General features: G+C 47.7%; 2 protein-coding genes and 1 long non-coding RNA gene across 5 annotated transcripts in view; 1 reads left to right on the forward strand and 2 right to left on the reverse strand.

Annotated features, from left to right (window-relative positions):
• Positions 1–23,208, forward strand: part of LOC310695547 — a 132,170-nt gene that overhangs the window by 24,659 nt on the left and 84,303 nt on the right. The gene's annotated exons all lie outside the window — the stretch shown is intronic.
• Positions 691–13,286, reverse strand: RFLNB (refilin B). The gene is made up of 3 exons (XM_083480153.1): positions 12,270–13,286; positions 6,637–6,746; positions 691–5,954 (listed from the first exon to the last, which is right to left on the reverse strand). The coding sequence occupies exons 1-3, from the start codon at positions 12,474–12,476 to the stop codon at positions 5,633–5,635; spliced, it is 639 nt and encodes a 212-aa protein (XP_083336279.1). The 5' UTR covers positions 12,477–13,286; the 3' UTR covers positions 691–5,632.
• Positions 21,094–23,208, reverse strand: part of VPS53 (VPS53 subunit of GARP complex) — a 55,822-nt gene continuing 53,707 nt past the window's right edge. For all 3 annotated transcript variants that reach the window (XM_083479849.1, XM_083479848.1, XM_083479850.1), the window contains exon 22: positions 21,094–22,652. In XM_083479849.1, the coding sequence (XP_083335975.1) occupies positions 22,482–22,652 (171 nt within the window). In that variant the 3' untranslated portion in view covers positions 21,094–22,481. The remainder of the gene's footprint in view (positions 22,653–23,208) is intronic.

The raw sequence follows: 23,208 nt of genomic DNA on the forward strand, positions 1-23,208 counted from the left end.
TTGGAGCAGCAAGTGTACATTTTACGTTTGTACAGTAGGCAAGTTTACACACACACCCTTTTATATCCTCCATCCAGGCACACAAGCAGAGTTTGAAGAAAGACAAGAAAAAACACTCAAGGAAGTAGGGCTGTTGAGGGGCATGGCTGAGGTGGTGTGGCCTAGGGATAGTCCTGAGGGCCAGGTAAAGAGGCTTCAGGGGCCACATTTGACCCTTGGATCTGAGGTTTTACTGGGCTGCTAAGAACTATCATTGGAGCTTTTGGTTTTTATTTATTCATTTAATTTATACCCGGCCCTTCCTCCTAATTCCATTGGTACTGGATTGGAAATAGTTAAATGAGACTTCAGTAGGGCTTACTCCCAAGGAAGTGTATATAGAAGTGCAAGCTAAATTATCCTAAAGAAAAATTTAAACCTAGGAACTCCACATATGATTTTTTTAAAAACCTATTTAAAATGGTTTGCCTGAGAGCCTGGTGGTATGGATAAAATGAGATCAAGTGCCTATGAAAATATTTATTTTAAAGAAAAGCAAATATGACCTCCAATTCCTTATGTTTTCATTTGTCAGTTTTTCAGATTCAGTAATCATTCACACATACAGAAAGTATGGTAGTAGCGACAAGCCTCGTCTGCAATGAGTGTCAATAAACACAATACACTTAAACAAAACACACTTCTCTGGGATTATGTTCTTCAGATAATTTATTACTAGTTAAAATGGGGGGAAATCCAAAGCAAATTAAGAACAGTCATAGAGAGAGGGAAAGGAATCATGTCATTGACATTGCACAGTGATATCCAGGACTTCGCAAGAACGCAGCAACACAAGTTAACTTTTAAATCATGTAATGACACTTAAAAAAACACCAACCCACCTCTTTTTTAAAACATAAAAACACATATAGGTAGATATCAAAGACTGATCGTGTTATTAAAAAAAACCAGGTAAGGATGAGGATGATACATGGCTTAGTTTATTAATTAACTCATTGGAAAAGCAAAACTTGGAGAGCCCCAGATCACATCGACCTGGAGAAATATCTGCATAGAACAAGTATCCAGGTGGGTCCCACCCACCACCACCCAAATTCTAGGGGCTTATTCAAATGCCATGTTACTAAACAAAAAGAGAAGCCCTTTGATTTCTTAACCAAGAAGTAGGCTAGAAGCCACTGTGACATGTCTGATGAACCCCAAGAGTTACTTCACTGCATCGGCCTAAGCCCCTTCAACCAAATACCTCCAGGAAGCCCCTTTAGTCAGTTCCCTATTTGGTTCCTGCAGACAAAAATACCCTGGAGGTAGCAGGCAAGAGCAGTTTAATATTTTCAAGTTAGCAACTAAAGCCCCAAAATAAACCTCTAGGAGTGGCACAGATTTATTCACTGCCATAGGAATAAAAATATTATGAGCGCTCTACCATCCTGATCTTAAGGCTGCTGGAAAAAGGAGTAAAATCTGCCATCACTGCCTTCCACAGGCTTTTCATCCTAAAAGATTAGGAGGGAGAAGGCTGAGAGATAAGAGCTAAATGAAGGAAGCCAAACTCCTTTGTCTAGTAGTAGGTACACACTGGCAATTGTAGGAACTTAGGAAGCGGCTTCATACTGAGCTAGACCATTCGGTCCAGAAATGTCACTACCCAAAGGATGGGGAGCCTAGAGTTGCCCAGATCGCCCCTGTCCAGAGGCTGTGGCTGTTGGGGATAACAGGAGCTGGAGCCAAACAACATCTGGAGGGCCATAGTCTCCCTACTGCTCCCTCTACACTGGCTGGCAGCAGCTTGTTTTTATATGTACTGTAAGCCACCCAGAGTGGCTGGGGAAACTCAGCCAGGTGGGCAGTATATAAATAATAAAATTATTATTATTATTATTATTATTATTATTATTATTATTATTATTATTATTATTATTATTATTATTGCAAGAATCCTTGCCAGTCTCTCATGGAGATGCCAGGGATTGAATCTGAGACATTTTGCACATAAATCAGCTCCACAGAGCTGGTTTTTAGGGCTGCTACAGAGGATACTTAATTGAGGGGATGACAATGTAAGTGACTCTTGTGAGCAAAGAGTTGCAAACATCTCATCTCCCTATTGGGTCCACACTGGATGCTTTTCCTATTCCCAATACATTTTTTGTACCTTTTTTATTATTTTAAAAAAGAGAAACCTTATTTGCAATACCACACATGTTCTTGTAGCCCATTCAAAAGAAAAATATAAGTAACTTCCATAATAATGCCATGCCAATGCTGGGCTCTCTTTTTTCAGTATTTTTGAACCACGTGCATTTGCAGCACTGGGGACTCAGTAGCCCATCCTTTTTCAAATCCCATCTCTCATCCCATGTGGGATGTCTCTCCCCAAATTCTGTTTGCCCAGTTAAAATATCACTGTTAGAAGATTTGGGGCTAGTACGCAGAAAGGCTCTATGGGGAAATTTGCTACTCCATCAGCTGCCATCTATGCAAAGAATTCAGCAAAGAGACCTGCCCACCTTTCCATGTTCATTTTACCACAAGAACTAGAAACTTGTGTGCATGTGTTTTTAAAACAAAAACAACTTGCGAGTATTCTCAGAGAGCTCACAGATTCAAAAGTTAAGAGGACATCTTCCCATAGGCAGCCCTACAAGTTCTTAGATCACTTCTTCACACTGCTAGGTATGCAGCAATGACAATGAGTACTTGGTCATTACTAACAAAACAGTCACTCCTCAAGGAATGTCTAACTCCTCAGTCGTTTCCCCCTTAAACGCTACTTGGTAACCCTACCCAGTAGGAAAATTACATGTCCTTTTTTTATAAACATTCAGCTGCTTTTGCAACAGCAATGCAAAATTAAGTGAGGAATGACTCCTACACCTTGCTCCTTTCATAAAGGTTTTTCTGTTACTTCAAAGAATGTTATTGCTCCTCCTGCAGAACTCAACAAAAACAACAAATTCAGTGTTTCTCTATGACTACGCAGTAACATAGTAATTTGTTTGCATCCTGTACCAGAGATTACAGCATTTTGTTTGCATCCTGTACCAGAGATTACAGCATTTTGTTTGCATACAGTGTTCCTGGCTTTTGAAAACTTAGCTTTGGTTTGGCCATGGCATGGTGGGGTGGAGGAGGGGGCAGTAGCATCCCCAAAGTTTTCTTTAAAAGTGTGCAACACTTGCAAAAGATTCCCTAGATTCTAGTTCCCTTCACAGCAAAGGAACCATCAATTATAATCAAATTAATAACTCAAAAATAATTTCCCCTTCTTACAATGAAGCAACCCTGCCTTCACACATAGAACGCCACAAAATACCTTACACTTACCATTAATCACACTTGCAAGAACAAACTCAACTGACTGGACTTTCTGCTCCATTCTGGATTCCTGACAAAAACTAAACTTGTTCTTGCCCAAACTGAATCTCTCCCGCACACCTTTAAGGTGTAGAGATCATACTTCTTATGAGTGAAACTGACTCACACACCCCACAAAACTTCTGTTCCAACCAGTCTAAGGAACTTCTCCCATGCTTCATCTGCTCTATATTTCAGCAACATTTAGGGGGGGAAATACATTTTTTATAAAAGGGAATGTTTCCTTTGGTCAAAGTGCTTGCAAAAGCATAACAATAAAACTTCAACAAGAGACCCTGCCGGGGAACTGTTGGAGGAAAGAAAATGAAATCTTGTTTGCGCCGTTTGGCAGTGCCATTATAAACCCATCAGCCTTTCAGGTGCCTCAGGATTCTCAGCTGTTTATTTTTGTAGAGGGAACCACTGGCAAAACACAAACACAAAACCTCAGCCATCTCACAGCCTTCCTGAAATTTACTGAGATTTGTTGACAGGGAACGGCTGTTACAACAGGCAATGTAAATTGTTTTTCAGACTAAAAACAGAACAAGGCTTTCAAAGAAAAAGTTGGTGGGGAAGGGGAAGCTCTCGACACAACATAGGGCTCATCCAGACTGCCCTGTCCTGCCGCTTTTCCCTGGAGAAAGCTGATCTTTACCTTTGAATCGGAGCTGGCCTCTTACCTCTAGTCCAGATTATTGCAGGAGGTTTAATCTACCCCTCACAACCAGGAAGTCTCCGACCACAAACGGAGGCACTGCTATGGAGACAGAATAAAATTCTCAGATGCCTCCATGCTGCTCAATATTTAGGACCAATTTCTAGGGGTGTACGTATCCAGCATTCTCACTCCGCCTTTGTAGTGAAACAGTTGTCCAAATTTACCAAAACTGTTTTGACACACTACTGCAAATCTTCCTAAGACCCTTGGGGCAAGCATTGTGGCGTAGTAATGGAATAGCTGCACTGCATGCAGAAGATCCCATGTTCAATCCCTGGCGTCTGCAGATAGGGTGACCCCCGCCTGAAACCCTGGAGACTTCCTGCTGGTCAGTGTCAATTATTCTAAATTAGATGGACCAAAGTATCTGCCCCAGTACACAGATGGGTCAAGTCAGATCTTCCTTTTGTGCCTGTGAAGAATTACTCAAATGACCTGATCACAACACACACATTTTAGGCAGCCAGGACAAAGGAACTGTCTCTGAATCTCCCATTAACAGCAGCTTAGCATGCTGCTGGGCTACAGAATTACTACTTTCATCATAGAAATCTGAAAGTCATTATCCAAAAGAGATTGCCTAAGGTTGTGCCACCCATTATCCTCAGATTTCCAAAGCACTCGTGGGCGGTTCTGAATTGTGGCATTTGCAAAATGTTGCGTCTTTTAAAGCAACGATGCGTTAAATGATGATGATCCCAAGGTAAATATTAGCTTTATACTCGCTACAAGCCCTGCAGGAGCAACTTCAACCAAATTTAACCAAAGCGAACTGTTGGACAAGTCCGCAATGAATTAAATAAAACATGCTATATAATGCATATCTGGGAAACCGATAACCTAGTAATTATTGTGTTTTTATGCCATAATTATTTTATGCCAATTATTGTGTTTTTATGCCAAACCACGACTGGCCTGATTTTTAGGCTTCCTTAAAAGACGCAGGCATAACACATAAAGAGTGTGATCGGTAAGTTTATAGAGTGACAATCTATAACTGTGATTTGACCACCAGCCAGCCCTCCCTGGCAAAAAATCTGTTTTAATACATTAACGTAATAAATGAGACTATCGAAAATAAGTTATGGTTTTTAGGTGGGAAAGAGTTCTTTTTTATATATAAAGTTACTTGACGCAGGAGCAACTAGGATGGTTTCCAATTGCCAGTTCAGGAATTGTTTTCGCTTGAAAGCCTTTGTCCTAAGCTCCTTCTCTTCTCCACGAACAAGTTACTTTCCTCTTGGAACAGAAAGGTCTGCTCATTTTCACCCCACACGAGGAAAAGACAGCAAAAGAAAGGAGAAAAAGTGACCTCAGAGAAAATTGTTTTTGCGTTCCTGTAGACATAAATTAAGTGCAGGCCCACAGAATCCTTAAGGCTGAAGACGTGCCGTGGAGGAGAGGTAGCTACAAGAGGAAATTCATTTGGGAGGCAAAGCTAATTCAGGGTTTCATCCATTTCCATTGGGTGGAGAGCTTACGATGCGACGGAAACCCATCATGTTGCAACAGCAGAGAGAGAGGGAGGGAAAGAGACAGAGAGTTAAAGTGTAGTCAGCAACCATCAGGGTTGTTATCACTCCCAGTCGATTCCAGCTCCACGCTGGACAGGAACTTCCGCACGAACTTTCGGCAGTTGTAATCCAGTGTGGTGGTGTACACAGTCTTGGTGTGCTTGGGGTAGACGATTGTGGTGCTGGAGAAACTCCTGGGCCGGGGGCGCGGTTCCAGGTGCACCTCCGCTTTGTAGCTGCGCCAAGTGTTGTCGGGGACGCAGATGACCGTCTGGCTGCAAGAGGACAATCCCAGCCCCATCGGCATAGAAATATTGTTGATGAAGTGCTTCTCAGAGTCGTATTTCACCGAAGAGGTGTACCTATAGACGTGGGGCGGAGCAGAGGGAGAAAACAGACAGGGCAGAACAGTTAGCATCGTTACACCTGCCAGAACACTTTAGCTAAAAAGACTGTAGACTTTATAGGTTTACTTTAAAATTATATGCTGCTTAAAAATATATCAAAGCGGTTTACAACATTAAAAAGATCAAAGACATACAAGAAAAGCGTTTAAAAGCAATTTAACAGCAAAAAAATGAAAAACAAGTATCGACAAACCATTGTGAACTCTTAATTGCTTGCATAAGTCTGGCAGAATTGTTTGGTAATGCCTAAACTCTGTGGACTGCCCTGAGATCTTACGATGACAGATATAAATCTAATAAATAATAATTTATCAGAACAGAAGCCTGCCTGACAAACCACTTTTGAGGGGGCTTCCAAAATCAGTCTGCGATACGGCATATGGGTCGGCCGATAACAGAAAGCAGCCTAAAACAGCTCTTGGAGCCCAAGCCTCAGGGAATTGTGCTTATTACGCAAAGTGCTATTTTCCTCAGGCTCTTTGTGAAATGTGGCAGGCAGCCCCCAGCCTCTAATGCCCAGGAATGCAGTTGACTCTGCAGGTCCACACAAGGCCATCTCGCTTCTCTGCCCAGCGATGGGCTTTGACAAATCCTGCTGGTCGTCTTTGCTACCCTCCTTTCACAGCTTTCAGCGTACCTTATATCCTTGGGCGGCAACGGATCAAACGCCACTCCTTCCCCAAAGGACAGAGGGCATAGGCGAGAGGAGCAGCCGGGGAGCAGCGGGCTGGGAGAAGATGAGGTCTCCTGCAAAAGGAAAGGCACGTCTTTCAGCATGGGAAGTTGGCAGGCAACACACTGAACGGTGACTATCAAACAGCAGAAGGCATGGAAGACAACGGAAGGCGTGGATATTTTATATAAAAAATATAAGCCACTCTTACAAAGCCAGAGCACAGAACCTCTTTCCCGGGGCCCAAATGTGGGACTCTCTCCAGGCCACACCCCCTCTCTGAAAGCCACACCCCTCACCTGAACCCTCCTTGTGTTTTCGCCTGGCTGGAAATGTGTCCTTGCACTCTGGCAGTGCCTCTGGCTTGTGAAGGTGGAGGATAGAGAGAGGTCATGTCAGGAAGTGTTTAATAAAAAAAGCTGACACTGAAAATTTGCATTTGTTGCTCCACCCATTTTGCCCTGGCCCCGCCCACCACCGGCATGTGGCCCCAAAGGGAGCATGGCCTCTGTCTGGAAAACCTTCCTTGGCCCGGACAGCGATTCACAGTAGCAATGCTGCTGTTAGGAGCACAGGAGAGGAAGCTGCCTTCTACCAAGTCAGACTAGCTCAGTCTTGTCAACACTGACTGGCAGCAGCAGCCCTCCTGAGTTCCAGGAGTGAGTCTACCAGCCCCAGCTGGAGATGCTATTGGGGATTGAACCCGGAGCCGTCTCCATGCCAGCATATACTTCCTTCCTGAGCTACAGCCCTTCCTGGCAAAAGAATCTCGTCATCACACATACGGTGGTCCCTCGGGTTAAGTACTTAATTTGTTCTGGAGGTCCGTTCTTAACCTGAAACTGTTCTTAACCTGAAGCACCACTTTAGCTAATGGGGCCTCCTGCTGCCGCTGCGCCGCTAGAGCACGATTTCTGTTCTCATCCTGAAGCAAAGTTCTTAACCTGAAGCACTATTTCTGGGTTAGCGGAGTCTGTAACCTGAAGCGCATGTAACCTGAAGCATATGTAACCCGAGGTACCACTGTACTGTATCAGCGAACACAAATCTGACACAGTTCACACTTTTACATTTTCAAGGTTTTGTTTTTTCCCTTAAAAAGATCCATCACATTCTGATTTCAGCAGCTCTTACTTTTTTCTCTTTTTTTAACAGCACGGCCTCAGCCTACAGTGTTCTTTGCAGTCCTATAAAAAGTTCAGCCTGCATATTTGGCCACAATAAGTCCTCCTCCTCCTCCTCTTTTCCTCTTTTAAAGATGGAAAAGTGAGGTTGAGCAACTTCAGCTCAGCCAAAAACAAAGAAGCAAAAAGAAAAGGAAAGAAAACCGCCCAGCACTGCAAGTTATGAACTCAAGACCTTAGCGTTTTGGACAGAGACAATTCCCACACAGATGCTGCAGGCGCTGCTACTGTCCTGGCAAGGCGGAAGAGGTGGAACACATTTCTCACACCTCTCCTGGCCCTTAACTCGATCCAGTCCTTAAACAGCGCTGAAACCATTTCAGCCCCGGCAGCTACACATCTTGGAAAAACAGTTCCTTCTTTTCCAACACCTCTGTCTAAAACCAAGCCATGAAAAAAACGTGCAACCCATTTCTGGAACATTCATCCCTTTCTTTCCCAGGGAGATTAGATAACGTGGGCTATTTAACAAGCCTCCAACCCTGATCTGTTGCCTGCTCCGCTTAAGGCCCATTCTGCTCTGATTCCTTTGGACAGAGGTTAGATGTGAGCCTGACCTCCACACTTTCCACAGTGCATTTGCCCATCGCAAAAAAAAGGAGCCTGTTTGGGGAAGCGAGCTTGTTTCGCAAGATCTCCAAACCAACTATAACAGCAGAACCCGAGTTTGCTGATACACAATCGAACCCAACCCAAAAAACAGGCTTGAAGTGCCCCAAGTAACCAAGATACTCAGTGTAAATTCAGTGGCTAGTGGGTCAACACCCACTCATCCACCCCAGTGCCCTGTCCCTGACTTGGGAGGGGGGGCTAATAAATAATAATAATAATAATTCGTTTTTATTTATACCCTGTCCATCTGGCTGGGTTGCCCCACTCAACATCCCCTCGTTGACTTGCATTTCAGCTTGGGGTCAGGCTCTGAGTTCTTGCTTCAAAGAAGCCACACCGAAGAGTCACAGCTGTTTCCTAGCACCTACATTTCAGGAGAATCAAACGAAAATTCCTCCTCCTTCCCTCCCTCCAACAAAAGAAAGCAAAAAACCCCAATTTTATTCTTTGCTTGTATTTTGTCTCCAGAGGAGTCTGCAAATAAAGGGGAGGAGATATTCTTCAGGGAATTAATTCCTGCAAACTAGGGAAGGGGGGGTGTCATTTGTAGCCAGGCTAAAATATTATTCAGCTATTCCCTTCACACCCTTTAACCACTACCCAGTTCCCCTACATTTTCAACATTTATTTCTTTATTGCATTTACGGTACATCCCTTTTTTTCCTCCAAGGAGCTCAAGGCAGCAAATATGGTTCTCCCCCTCCTCGTGTAATCATCGCAACAACCCTGTGAGGTAGATTAGGCTAAGAGGCAGTAACTGGCTCAAGGTTGCCCCGTGAGCTTCATAGCTGTGCGAGGATTTGAACCCTGGTCCTAGTATGACACTCCAATCACTACACCTAACTGCCTTCACCACATGCACTCTTAACGGGTGCAGGGGATTCCAATCCACCGTAGTAGTTGCAAAGTCAGAACCAAGAGGCGGTATGGGCTTCAAATTAGCCAGTCTATCGTTTAAAAACCTGTTATCTTTTGTGTATGCAAGCTAGCCCAGAGTGACAAAATTATTAGCTTCATAAAATTTGTACGCTGCTTGTTTTTACAAAGAAACCTCAAAAAGATACAAAAATTAAAATAAAACAACAAAGCCATCGATAGGAAAAAATTAACAATAATAGTTTAAAACTCTCAAAAGATTTAAAGCAGGGGTCAGCAAACTTTTTCTGCAGGGGGCCAGTCCACTGTCCCTCAGACTTTGTGGGGGGCCAGACTATATTTTGGGAGGGGAAATGAACGAATTCCTATGCCCCACAAATAACCCAGAGATGCATTTTAAATAAAAGGACACATTCTACTCATGTAAAAACACGCTGATTCCCGGACCATCCACAGGCCAGATTTAGAAGGTGATTGGGCCGGATCCGGCCCCTGGGCCTTAGTTTGCGTACCCATGAACTAGAGTCTAAAAAACAGATTATAACACTTACCAACTTTATGAGCATCTGGGCAGGCTTGCCTAAACAAAAGTGATTTTGGCAGGAGCTGAAAAGAGTACAGTGAAGGCGCCTGGGCTGGTATCAATAGGCAGGGAGTTCCAAAGACAATAAAAGACGGAGGTCTTAACAGATGTGGAACCGATATTATGTGGCACCTGTAACAGCACCAGTTCCACCAATCAAAGCAGTTGAGTATATGTGGCAAGGCAATCTCATAGGCAAAAGGGAGAAGAAGAGGAAGTAGACAAGGTACATTTATACTGACACACTCCGTGGCTGAGCTGTGGGTAACTGCCTCCACCTCCCCACAACTATCTGTATGTGGGGCACTAATATTCAGCGGAGAAAGCCACAGACCCCAGATAACGCTCTCCCTCTCCTGATCCCACCTGTCTCCGAATCCTGTTGCAGCATGTTGGGGGGACACAGCAGCTGCGCACCAAATGTTGGTTTACATTCCGTAGCAGCTGCCTGGAAGAGAAATTATTAACAGGACACAAATGGTCTGTCACTGTGCTGGAGGTGGGAATCACATTGTACGGGGGGTGGGTGGGGGACAGAATCCTTTTTGGAAGCCTGTTTGGTATACTGGTTGGACTAGGGACTGGGAACTGGGTTCAAATCCTGAAATCAGCCAGGAAGCTCACCAGGGGTCATCTCAGCCAGACCTACCGCACAGGGTTGTTGTTAGGAGGTTAAAAACAGGGAGGGTGGGGAGAACCATGTATTTATTTCAAAGCCTTTCCAAACAGCCTAATAGTTCAAAAACCTCCAAACTATGTGCAATATGAAAAGTGATCCCAGCTAAAAAAAGAAAACTACAAACCCGAGCAGCATAAAAACATAAGCAAATGAAACAAAGATTCAGGGGATTCATATAAATATATGTCCAGTCTTATGGGTCACGTACGCCACCTTGAGCTCTTCATATAAATGTCATACTAAAACACACACAAAAAAAGAAACGAAACGTTAGGAGGTCCCATGACAATTGCCTGGGCCCCATAATCCCACAAGAGAATTTGGGAAGTTCATATGTACAACATACAGTAATAACCCACCCACAGAGCCCTTGGAGATCCTAGCAGCCCCCCACCCCTGCTCATAACCCCCTACTATTCCCGCCCATCATGCGCTTGGAGACTCTTGAGAGACACAAGAAATCATCAACACACTAGCGTGTGTTATGCAGTGGCATCCGACTGAAAACATTTAGCGGGGCTGTGGCATACGCCCCTCTCATCTGGTCCCATGGCAAGCCGATTCCACTAAATTCTAGTGCAGCAGGTTGGGCACAGGATCAGTGGCGTAGCATGGGTTGTCAGCACCCGGGGCAAGGCAAGTAATTTGCGCCCCCTAACCCGTGGATTTGCGCCCCTTAACCTGTGGATTTGCGCCCCCTAACCCGTGGATTTGCGCCCCCTAACCCTAACCCCCAGACGTTGCACCCGGTGCGGCCGGCCCCCCCTGCACCCCCCACGCTACGCCACTGCACAGGATGGCACCCTTGAGATTTGGACAATCCCAACACGAGTCACCACACTGCCTGCGGCATCCAGTCTGCAAAATGGGCACAGTGATCATGAAGGCCTAACTTTACTATCATGATGCGAAAGATCTCGAGACGATGAAGTCCCCCAAGTGAAAACCCTCGACTGCTCCAACGGGGAGCTGGAACAGGTCGACTCCAGCAGGAAAATACTAGGATGGGAGAAGAGGGTTTCTCCAGTTTGCACAAGTTGCAGAAACTGGAGCCACAGCTAGGCAGGAAGTGGGGGTTACAAATGCACCTGCCTAGTCCCCGAAGGGTCTCAGAAAGCACCACTCAAGGGAGGCAGAAGGAGGGCTCCACCTGGGGAAGGTAGTGCAAGGAATTTGTTGCTAGTTTGGCATCTCAAACTGACCTCGCCCGGATCCGCAAAGGCTGCTTTGCGTTTTATTTGCGTTGCAAAACGAAAGGCGCGCGCGCTGGATTTTACGTTGCACCGAGTATGATGCAGTTCACACTGCAATAGTATATATATTTTTAAAAACTCGCTTGAGTAGTTTAGACAGTCCATCCCTCTGAACCTTGGCGTCAGATAAAACATGTTCGGGATTGCACCGTCAAGAGAGCCTTGAGCCCGCACTACGTGGACTCGCATACTCCGGATTAGCTCTCCAATTTCACACTCCGCTTTGCGCACTAGTCCGCAGCCTCCCTAATCCCGTTTGAGCCGCGCCGCTAATTCGGATTGCGTCCCCCGCTCGACGCTCCCTTGCTAGCGCTTGGACCTGCATCGGCCGTGCACGCATACCCAGTGAATCCGGATTCACTCCGGTCCCACGCTGGGACAGACGTAGGCGCTTGCTTTCCTGCACTCACCTTCGGAAGCGGCTTGGTCTCCGGTCTCTCGGTCTCCGGCAGCGCATTGGCGACCCCTCCCCGCTCCGATCCGCCGCCCGAGAGCAGCCAGCTGCCGGGGCTGGGGCTGGGGGGCAGCCCGGAGTCGGGGCTGTCGAGGCCCCGCTCGGCCCGGCGCTTCGAGTCCGGCAGCTCCGGGACGTCCGGCAAACTGAGCCGCCCCACCATCGCGCCTCCTTCTTCCTCCGCGCGCCCAGAGCGCACTGGCGAGAGGGACGCGCAGGCGGCCGCCTCGGGCGAGGGGCGGAGGCCGGAGAGAGACCCGCCTCCCCGGGGCTGCCGAGAGGGGAGCAGCCTGGCGACACGATCCGAGGGGAAAGGGCCGCGGCTCCCTCGCCCGGGGCTCCACCAAATTTATGCTGCTTGAAGGGGCCTGCTATCTGGCTAGCCGGATCTTCCACTTCCGTGCGCACCGTCCATTTATAACCGTCCTATGGCGCTTGCAAGAACCTTGGCCGTCTCCAAAGAATCCTGGGAACTAAGTTTGCAAAGGGCGCTGAGAGTTGGTAAGAGAACCCTGTTCTCCTCCCGGAGGTGCGATTCACAAACTTCCCTGCGAGGAGGGGTTGACTGTCAAGCCACTCAGAGAACTGTAGTTCGGGGAGGAGAACAGGTGCTGAGCTATTCCTCCCAGCAGCACCCTTCGCAAACTACAACTCCCAGGATACTTTGGGGGAAGCCTTGACTGCTGAAAGTGGCTTGATACCCCTTTAAATGTATGGCGTGACTGCGGGTAGGGTTGCTTTTAAATGTAAACCACAGTCTTGAGAATTGTAGCTCCTGGAGGGTAGCAGTGATTTTGAGGGGCTTTCTGATGGAAATCCCGCAGCAGAGACAGCCTCCCCAGATAGTTCCACAGCAGCTGGACGAACGCAGCACACCTGGATGCTGAGATATGGCCAATTTGTGTGGGTTAAATCACAGAGCCTAGGACTTGCCGATCAGAAGGTCAGCGGTTCGAATCCCCGCAACAGGGTGAGCTCCCGTTGCTCGGTCCCTGCTCCTGCCAACCTAGCAGTTCAAAAGCATGTCAAAGTGCAAGTAGATAAATAGGTACCACTCCGGCGGGAAGGTAAATGGCGTTTCCATGCACTGCTCTGGTTCGCCAGAAGCTGCTTAGTCATGCTGGCCACATGACCCAGAAGCTGTACGCCGGCTCCCTCAGCCAATAAAGCGAGGTGAGCACCGCAACCCCAGAGTCGGCCACGACTGGACCTAATGGTCAGGGGTCCCTTTACCTTTACCTTGAAAGAGAGGTTGACTGGAAAGAGGCAATGACTCCCGCAGAGATGCAATAGGCAACATCTCCTGAGTCTCTCTTTCTGTGGCTTCCCTGTATCACTTGAATTAGGTAATCACATCCAATGCAGAGATGGTGCAAAAGTAAAGACAGATCGGCAGAGCAGCAACTCTTGCAGAGATGCAACAGGTAGCCTCCTCTGAGCACTGGCAATTCCGTAGAGTCTCTGATATGCGAACACTGCCTGCAATCCTGCAGAGGTGCTGCCAATCACTGGGCTCGATGGACCAGGCAGCTTCCTATGTTCCTCTTTAAATCAGCCCTCGTAATTCAGAATCATGAGGACTGGAGTCTTATTTTAGGGGAAGGGCCGTAGTTCAGTGGCAGAGCACCTGCTTTGCATGCAAAAGGTCCTGTGTTTGATCCCAGGCACAGCTGAAAAAGACGCCTCTTTGGATAGCTGCTGCCAGTCATTGCAGACAATATTGAGCTAGATGGACAGGTGAACTGACTTAGTACTCTTTGCAGTTCCACTGCCCTTGAGCCCACACTGCAATGTTATTATCCCTCCTTCAACTCTCCCCCTTCCTCTCTGCTTGCTCTGAAACTTTTTTTTTTTAAAGACCTTGAGAAAGGCTCCCCTCTTTCCACTCCCACCTCCGTCTGCGAGCATAAATAACCCAAATCAAAACCAGGCCTTCGCAAGCCAGCCGGCTGGGAGCCACTGGGAATTCGCACTTTTTCGGTGAATCACAGAACCTGCGACTCAGCAGATCAGTATGGAAAAGGCGTTTTTAAAAGGTCAAACCACACTTTTATTTTTATTTTTTTGATATATATACAAAAAAACCTGGTGTGGATTCATCGAGGTTTCCGTGAACTCAGAAGAAAAGGCCCCCCTTTCAGCTTTGATCCAGTTTCCCTGAGGAGAGCTATTTGTAGATATGGAGGAGGGAGGCTTTTGCCAACGCAGCCCCGAACTACACTTCAGAGGCAGGTATCCCTAGTGGTTGTGGCAGTTGTGGTCCGAAATAATCAGGAGGGCATCAGGGTGGTGAAGTGGCTGCCCCAGACCTCCCGGAGTTCAGCTTTGGAAGATGAAGAGAGAGAGAAATTTTGTGGGCCATAGCTCAGTGGTAAAGCATGTTTTAATTCAGGGATGGGATACCTGTGGCTTTAGGTGTTGCTGAATGCCCATCAGCCCCCAGGCAACGTGGCCAAGAATAATCATAATAATAAATTTTATTTATACCCCACCCTCCCCAGCCAAGACCGGGCTCGGGGTGGCTAACAACCAATAATAAAAACAAGTTGATTAAAATACAATTTAAAAAACAAGATTAAAATACAACATTAAAACATTAGGATGCAGCCTCTTCACAGGAGGAGAAAGGAAAAAGAAAGAGGGGGAGGGAATCAAACTGATTCTAAGCCAAAGGCCAGGCGGAACAATTCTGCCTTACAAGGGATGATCCTTACAGAAAAAGGAGGAGGATGTACTGCAGCAGAATAGCCTTTTGAAAAGGATCAGACCATTATTTGGGGGTGGGTTGGATCTACCAACAACCACTAATAGGCAAGGCAACAAAAGTCATATTCAGAGGCACTTTACTGTTGCATTCGAGATGCTGGAGGTGGAAAACTGGAGGACCATTCTGTGGCCTGACTGCAGGCTTTCCAGAAGGATCTGGCTGTCCATTACCAGAGACAGGAAACAGGGTTCAGATGGACGTCCTTCACTGGATGCAGCAAATTCAGCCCATATACCAATGCTCATCTCAGTTATCGGAGTGCCAGTCCTTCCTTAGCCAAGAAAGCATCAACACCCACAAATTTATGTAAGAAAGGGCAGGGTGGGAATCAAAACCTAAGACTGAGCATGCTCAGTAGGCACGGAGCGAAACTGGAAAGGAGGGCGGATGGAATGGAGTTTCCTGGAAAGGGCCTGGCTGGCTAGAAAGCTGAAAGCTGGACTTTTCCCACCAGGCATTTGAAAGCTATTATTTAGAGACTGTTTTGTATTTGACACCTGGAAATGTAAGGTGGTGGTGTATTTGTGCTGATTTAGCCACATAGGATATTTATTGCTTCTTGTTTTTCCCCTTTTCTTATGTCACTTGATACTTAAAACATATTTATTATGTTTTTAAAAGTTTTCGCACTCACACACGCCACTAAGCACTCCACGCTGCAACATTTTGTTGCGGGTCTCTCAAACCCCACAGCGGGTAAAGAGTTGAACCAGAGGAAGCCCCACAGCGCACGTTAGCCAGATCTCTTCGATGAACTGGAATGTCACACTGCCCTTTCCATGAAACCTTCGGCACGCCTGGTTTGCAAATGCCGTTCCCCATTTTACTCACAGTTGGGCTTTTCCCCGCCCAGGAATGAATGCAAATTGTATGTAGCTGTAAAGAACAGGGCAGAACGACACGGCCGGCCAACCACCTCTGAGGGAGCATGTGTCTCACACACACATGCCATATTCCACCAAAGAAAGGAATCTCCCCGCACCCTAAACAAATTGTTACAGCTTCCATTAAAAGATTATGCAGTGACACCAACAATCAATATGACTTTGACTCCTTCTTTCGCTCTCTGTCGCCAATGGTCTCTAGTCAATAAAGGTGTGCCCTTCTGCGCAGTCTGATGGCTATATTAATAGCTGAGCCATTCCTGGGGTGATAAAAAGCAGAGGTGTGTCCCCACCAAGCACAAAACAGAGTGTGCTTTTTTCAGGCATGCATCCATTTTCTCCTGCACCCTTTACCCCTGCTCACTGAAAGCCACATTTGGTCTCTCATGGACTATTTGCGGCTTGGAAGGAGAGCTGGAAGGAGAATCCAAGAGCTTTGCTACACCGATGTTGCATTTATTTCTACCCCACCTTTCCCTCCGAGGAGCTCAAGGTGGCGTGTGCATGGTTCCTGGCCCTTTCTCGTTCTCCTCACAACAGCCCTGCGAGGTGGGTTAGGCCAGGAGGGAGCGACTGGCTGCCGCCCACCGAAGGGGAGCATGCTGTTGCTCTCAGATGTGGCTTGCTGGCTTCCCATAATGGGCATCTGGTAGGCCACTGCAAGAACCGGACGCTGGACCAAATAGGCCCCTGGCCTGATCTGGCGGGGCACTTACGTTGACCCTCTTCCAAAACTCCAGGGAAGCTGCCATCTGCACGTGCCCAGGTGAACACACCTCGGCTTAACAGCAGCGCCTGTTTTCAAATCAGACAGCAGCTGAGATGGGAGAGAAAAGCAATGGAGCAATATTTCTCAAGGAAGTACAGGACGACGTATACATCACGACTAACGTCGCATTCACAGACCCTCTTAAGTGTCCCTATTTTCCAGGGACAGCCCTGGATTTACAGAAGCCATCCCGGGTTCTGAACAGATCCTAGAATATCCCACTTTTCCTTAAAAGGTAAAGGGACCCCTGACCATTAGGTCCAGTCGTGGCCAACTCTGGGGTTGCGGCGCTCATCTCGCTTTATTGGCCAAGGGAGCCGGCGTACAGCTTCCGGGTCATGTGGCCAGCATGACTAAGCTGCTTCTGACGAACCAGAGCAGTGCATGGAAACGCCGTTTACCTTCCCGCCGGAGTGGTACCTATTTATCTACTTGCACTTTGATGTGCTTTCGAACTGCTAGGTTGGCAGGAGCAGGGACCGAGCAACAGGAGCTCACCCCGTCGCAGGGATTCAAACCGGCTACCTTCTGATCAGCAAGTCTGTGGTTTAACCCACAGCGCGACCCGCGTCCCACACTTTTCCTTAGGACGTCCCTATTTCCATCAGAGAACTGTTGGAGGGGATGCATTCGACAGCAGTGGAGGGAGCCAGAAGAAACAGCCCAGTGTTTGCAGCTGCATGTGGGTCAGTGAGGCATAGCCCCATTTGTCGTCATGAGCCAGCCTCCGTTTATGGGATGGCATGCGTGCCTCGAACCCAGAGGCCTGCAGCGACACTCGGCTGCATCCCAGATGAGCTGTGGACTCGCCACCCCCAACAATATATACAAGTGTGTGCAGAACAACCTATGGAAGCCTCCTAGATCTCTGCGTCATCGCCGGGGAAGGACTCCTGGGGGCGGCGGGGGAGCTCAAAGCAGACCTGGGGGCCAAAGCAAACACACAGCCCAACGTCTGGGCCCGGCGGCCACGGCGCTCGCTCGAGTGCAAGCCCAAAGCCCCTTTCAGACAAATTCCTTCATGGCCCTCCTGGAACGAGGCGCAGGAGGGAGCCAGCCGCCACCGGCGTCTGTGGCTTCGAGCTATGCACGTCCCGGGGCCAAGGGCTTCCTGAAGGAAGGCCGCAGCCTCATCCTGCCTGCTGGTCTCTGCCGAAACCGGATCCTGGGGAAATTGGTGCCAATTGGAGCAGGGTTTCAAGAGGCAGATGAGGCGGAGAGGGATTTCCTCCGTGAGATTCTCAAAGTGCAGCAGACCTGCCCTGGGAAGGCTTCTCTCCACCTCACCTAAACGGGAAGCTCTTTTCCCACCAGGCATTTGAAAGCTATTATTTAGAGACTGTTTTGTATTTGACACCTGAAAATGTAAGGTGGTGGTTTATTTATGCAGATTTAGCCACATAGGATATTTATTGCTTCTTGTTTTTCCCCTTTTCTTATGTCACTTGATACTTAAAACATATTTATTATGTTTTTAAAAGTTTTCGCGCTCACACACGCCACTAAGCACTCCACACTGCAACATTTTGTCGCGGGTCTCTCAAACCCCACAGCGGGTAAACAGTTGAACCAGAGGAAGCCCCACAGCGCACGTTAGCCAGACCTCTTCGATGAACTGGAATGTCACACTGCCCTTTCCATGAAACATTTGGCACCGCTGGTTTGCAAATGCCGTTCCCCATTTTACTCACAGTTGGGCTTTTCCCCGCCCAGGAATTAATGCAAATTGTATGTAGCTGTAAAGAACAGGGCAGAACGACACGGCCGGCCAACCACCTCTGAGGGAGCATGCGTCTCACACACACATGCCATATTCCACCAACAGCCCTGGGAAGGCTTCTCTCCACCTCACCTAAACGGGAAACTCTTTTAACTCTCTCCATCCCAGCTGCGCTGGCACTGCTGGGATTCACTTGGGGGCATCAAGCTCAGCAAAAGTATTCAGAGGCACTCTCTGGGCACGGATGAAGCCCTAAGCACTTCGGAGGCCCAGCACTCGAGGCAGAAGTTGCATTTCAGCTGCCGCTGTTTCCACAACAGTGATGTTTTATAAACAGGGTGCCTTACTAACCGGGATGAACTGGGTCAATTACCTATTGAAACCCTTCATTTTCCTTTCTTTTGAAGAGTTGCTTTTCATTGACGCCTCTCACAAATGCCAGAAGCCCACACCAAGTTTCTTAGGTCCAGGGGTGTTTCATATTTGAGATATTTAAGCAGGTGTGCACCAGTATAGAAGCAGATGGGACATTTCCCTTGTGTGACGTGTTTGCAAGCCTCTGGGAAAGGATTGTCTTGTTTCAATTGCACGTTAGCCACGCTGGGAACCTTTCTGGCTGAACAGTGGGGTACAAATGTGCTAAATAATAATAAAAACACACACAAGAATGCCAACAATGAATAATAATTTAGATGGCCGGACTGATATCCTCTGACATCTCTCTTCTTCTGTGAACTGGTCCAGTACCACTTTAAATATGGCTTACACTGCAATCCCAACCCCTCCCAAAAACCAGACTTTACTAGGGAGAAATCCACATCAAACATAGTGAGATCTACTGCCAAGCAAACATGCAGAGGTCCCTTTGTAGGGCACCCTTTACTGACTCCTTCGTCTCGGAGGTTAAAAGCAAAGAGGGACCAGAAAAGCACACCGCGTTCCCTGGGCACAGAAGTGTGTCCTTGTTACGAGGGGCCCTCCTGGTTAAACTCGAGAAAGGCAAAGCCATTGGGATGGAAGAGAAGGGGTTATGAAACTCCCCCCGCCCAATTTGCTCCTTCTGGAGGCTTTGGAGCAGAGAATTCTCCCTGGCTCTGAATACCAACTCTGTCCGCGAAAAGGTCACTCCTGCAAAAGTTTAGAGGGCGAAAGAGGGAACTCCCGCTTGTTAGAAACAAGGGACAAAGCCTGGCAAACGCCACACGCAGAGACCCCCACCCAGAGACGTGCAACTTTTGTGGAGCGTTTACAAGCATATTTTTTAAAAAGTTATAAATATAAAACATAGTGAGATAAAGCTGTATTTTTTTAATAATGTGTGCACGAGTTCCAGCTTCCACAGTTCCTTGCTGGCGAGACTGGGAATTCCCAAATGGTAGATCGTAGGGTGCTGCATTATATACAGCCCATTCCCTAAAAACAAACTAAGATTCTAGTCCTCATGGTTCGAAATAAAGAGCAGATTTAAACAAGAAACTGCCTTATGCAGAGTCAGACCTATCAGTCCCTCTAGCTCAGTACTACCTGCACTGACTGGCAGGGGCTCTCCAGGCTTTCAGGCACAAGAGATAAATGTAAAAGCACAAGAGATAAATGTAAAGGCTCCCACGAGTGTCAAAGAATTCTTTCACAGAGGAAATGTCTGCTGCCTCTCTGCATGAATCCAGTGCCTCAGCCTTGTTTCTTTCTTATTGGGCTCCTTTTAGTGGCAAGCGGGTGGCGCTGTGGGTTAAACCACAGAGCCTAGGACTTACTGATCAGAATGTCGGTGGTTCGAATCCCTGCGACGGGGTGAGCTCCCGTTGTTCGGTCCTAGCTCCTGCCAACCTAGCAGTTCGAAAGCACATCAAAGTGCAAGTAGATAAATAGGTACCGCTCCATCTGGAAGGTAAACGGCGTTTCCGTGCGCTGCTCTGGTTCACCAGAAGCGGCTTAGTCATGCTGGCCACATGACCCGGAAGCTGTACGCCGGGTCCCTCGGCCAATAAAGCGAGATGTGCGCTGCAACCCCAGAGTCGGCCACGACTGGACCTAATGGTCAGGGGTCCCTTTACCTTTACCTTAATTCTACCACAACTAAAGATTGCATGTGACTAGATCATTCAGTTCTTTCCAATAGAGAGATGCAGAAAAACTGCCTGTCTGAGGAGCCTGCCCACCGCATCTCTGTATGAGGCACTATTCTGCCCTTAGAGCTCAGTCCAATCAGCATCCGTTCAAGGCAAGGCAGTTCCACCAAGATGCGGGAGACCTAGCTGCCCCTCCAAGGAGGATATCCATTGTGTCTCTGCCTGAATGACTGTTCTGGAGCTTGCCCATAAGTCCTTGTATGAGTCCTGGCCAAAGAAGCAATTCATGCTCAAATCAAAGGAACTGGCTCCTCTAAAATTAAACCGTTGGGGTGCAGGGAGTAAGAGTAAAGTGTGTTTAATGAGTTCTGGGCTTGCTCACACACACTCCCTTGGGCAAAAACGGTTCCGACTTTGTTTAATAGATATCACTGAAAACATGTACAAACACAGACGACGACATGAAAAGAGGTTGCCCATTTACTTCACTTAAACTTCACTCTGCAAGAAACAGCAAAGGAAAAAAAATCTGACAGGAAAGCAGAACTTAACAAAAAGAAAAAGAAAAACCTCACAGAACGAATCCTCTTTATTAACAGAAAATGTACAACTTAAAGGAGAGCTATACAGAACAGAAAATATACAACTGAAAGGGAATCTAGCCATCCAAAACCACCTGATAAATAAGGAAAGAGAGTAGTTTCAAATCAAGATGATAAAAAATAAAAGTTTTTTTAAATCTTCACGCCAAAGTGGCGAAAACTGGCAACAGCAAAAAGTATACCTCCATTTTAACGGTCAACCTTTTGTCTACATATCTGCAAAGGCAGGGTTGGGTGGACAAACCCAGCTACGAATATTTTTTCAGCTTCCTGATCTTTATCACCTTTGGAATTTATGGCCCGGGTTTTGTTTGCCCTTAACGCAAGGACATCCATATAGCCTGGGAGGGAGAAGCCACGCCCGCCTTGATTAGGCTTCCTTTCGCAAGCGGATCCGTAGCGAGAGTCAACACCACGCACGCCTCGAAGAAGCCAAATGGGACAAAGGGCCAACCGAGTCAAGCGGCAGGGCGGCAGCCGACTCCAGTCAAGGAGGGTCGGCAGCTAGCGGCCCCCTAGGCCTTAGCTCAGCCCCGCCTCCGGAAAACAATGCAAAATATTGTTTCGAAACCAAGCTGCCAGGGTGTTTTTAGGAGCCACAACTAAAGGGACCCTGCAGGAAAGTCAATTGGGGGTGGGTGGGAGTGAATAGGGACCTGTCATATCCTGCGGGTTCCAGGACCATCAGCATTCCCTGCACCTGGCTTCCGTGTTTTCTTACATTAAAAGCACATTCATTTGCAGGACCATCACAGCCATTCCCACGCAGAGGACAAAGCAGCACTCAGCCTCACTGAGGACCGCTGTGCTGCGGGGGCTGTAGGGAAGTGAACACAGGGAAGGCAATGGAAGGGAGATGAAGCAGCTCAGGTGGAGCAGCTCAGGGAATTCCTATGGAGGGGAAAATGCACAATTTATCCCATTAGGAGACTCCCATGTTGAGGATTTGCTGGCCTGCACCATTTCAGACTGCGGGGCGGAACTGCACGTCTGAATATCCTCCGCCCTATACAAACAAGCGAAGCAAGCATGTGACAACGAAAAAGTGAAATATGTGGGGCAATTTCTTTATATTTTTGAAGGTGGCTCAGGAGACGTTCCTCGCTGGAGTCTGAAGTGGTACAGGATAGCCGAAAAGCCCCCTTGTGTGACTCTTCCGGCTGGTACAGTCTTAGCGCCAAGGAGCTTCCAAAAGCGAGCGACGAGGAATTCGAATCTGGAGTACCAGGAGCGGGCGAAGGGGAGGCTCATTCTCAGCAGCACGAGTAAGAAGCCATGTCAAGAGGGGTTTCAGAACTTCTCTCTTGGAGAAAGAGAGAGCAGGGCATGGAGGGGAAGAAGATGAAGCAGCAGCCCTCTAGAGCCTCTTCTTGATCAGTTTCTCCAGCTTACGGATGCGCGAGGATTCCTGCTCGGGCGTAGGGGCCGCCAGGGAGATGGAGGCGGCGTTGTCGCCTCCGGAGGGAGGAGCCGGGAGCCTCTGGCGGAACAAGTCCAGCATGCTGCTCTGCTCACTCCTCTTCAGACCCTGCGGGGCAAGGAAAATGACACGTGTAGGTGAATCGTGGCAATCACACAGGGTCCCCCGGATGTTTAACGGTCTCTTGATCCCTGTGCCACCACTGTGCTCGCTTCCCCGCTGCCACCAACCCGCTACTCTCTGGTAAAACACTGAGTCCAGTCAGTTGTTAAAAGTGAACCAAATAAAACAAGTTTATTTTACAAACATAAACAAGTTTATGGTTTCTCAGATAATATTCCTGCCAGTATTTTAACTTTAGCGGGTGGCGCTGTGGGTTAAACCACAAAGCCTAGGGCTTGCTGATCAGAAGGTCGGCGGTTCGAATCCCCGCGATGGGGTGAGCTCCCGTTGCTCGGTCCCTGCTCCTGCCAACCTAGCAGTTCAAAAGCACGTCAAAGTGCAAGTAGATAAATAGGTACCACTCCGGCGGGAAGGTAAACGGCGTTTCCGTGCGCTGCTCTGGTTCGCCAGAAGCGGCTTAGTCCTGCTGGCCACCTGACCCGGAAGCTGTACGCCGGCTCCCTCGGCCAATAAAGTGAGATGAGCGCCGCAACCCCAGAGT

Source organism: Podarcis liolepis, assembly GCF_965112155.1.
Source record: "Podarcis liolepis genome assembly, chromosome: 16".
Lineage (NCBI taxonomy): Eukaryota > Metazoa > Chordata > Lepidosauria > Squamata > Lacertidae > Podarcis > Podarcis liolepis.

Bases quoted from the DNA above. Each gene is read 5' to 3' on its own strand.
- RFLNB (XM_083480153.1), bottom strand. From the start codon at position 12,476: ATGGTGGGGCGGCTCAGTTTGCCGGACGTCCCGGAGCTGCCGGACTCG. The intron at 6,747-12,269 runs GTGAGTGCAGGA...TTCCTTTTGCAG, and splicing joins AGACCAAGCCGCTTCCGAAG to GAGACCTCATCTTCTCCCAG. The intron at 5,955-6,636 runs GTACGCTGAAAG...CCACGTCTATAG, and splicing joins TTGCCGCCCAAGGATATAAG to GTACACCTCTTCGGTGAAAT.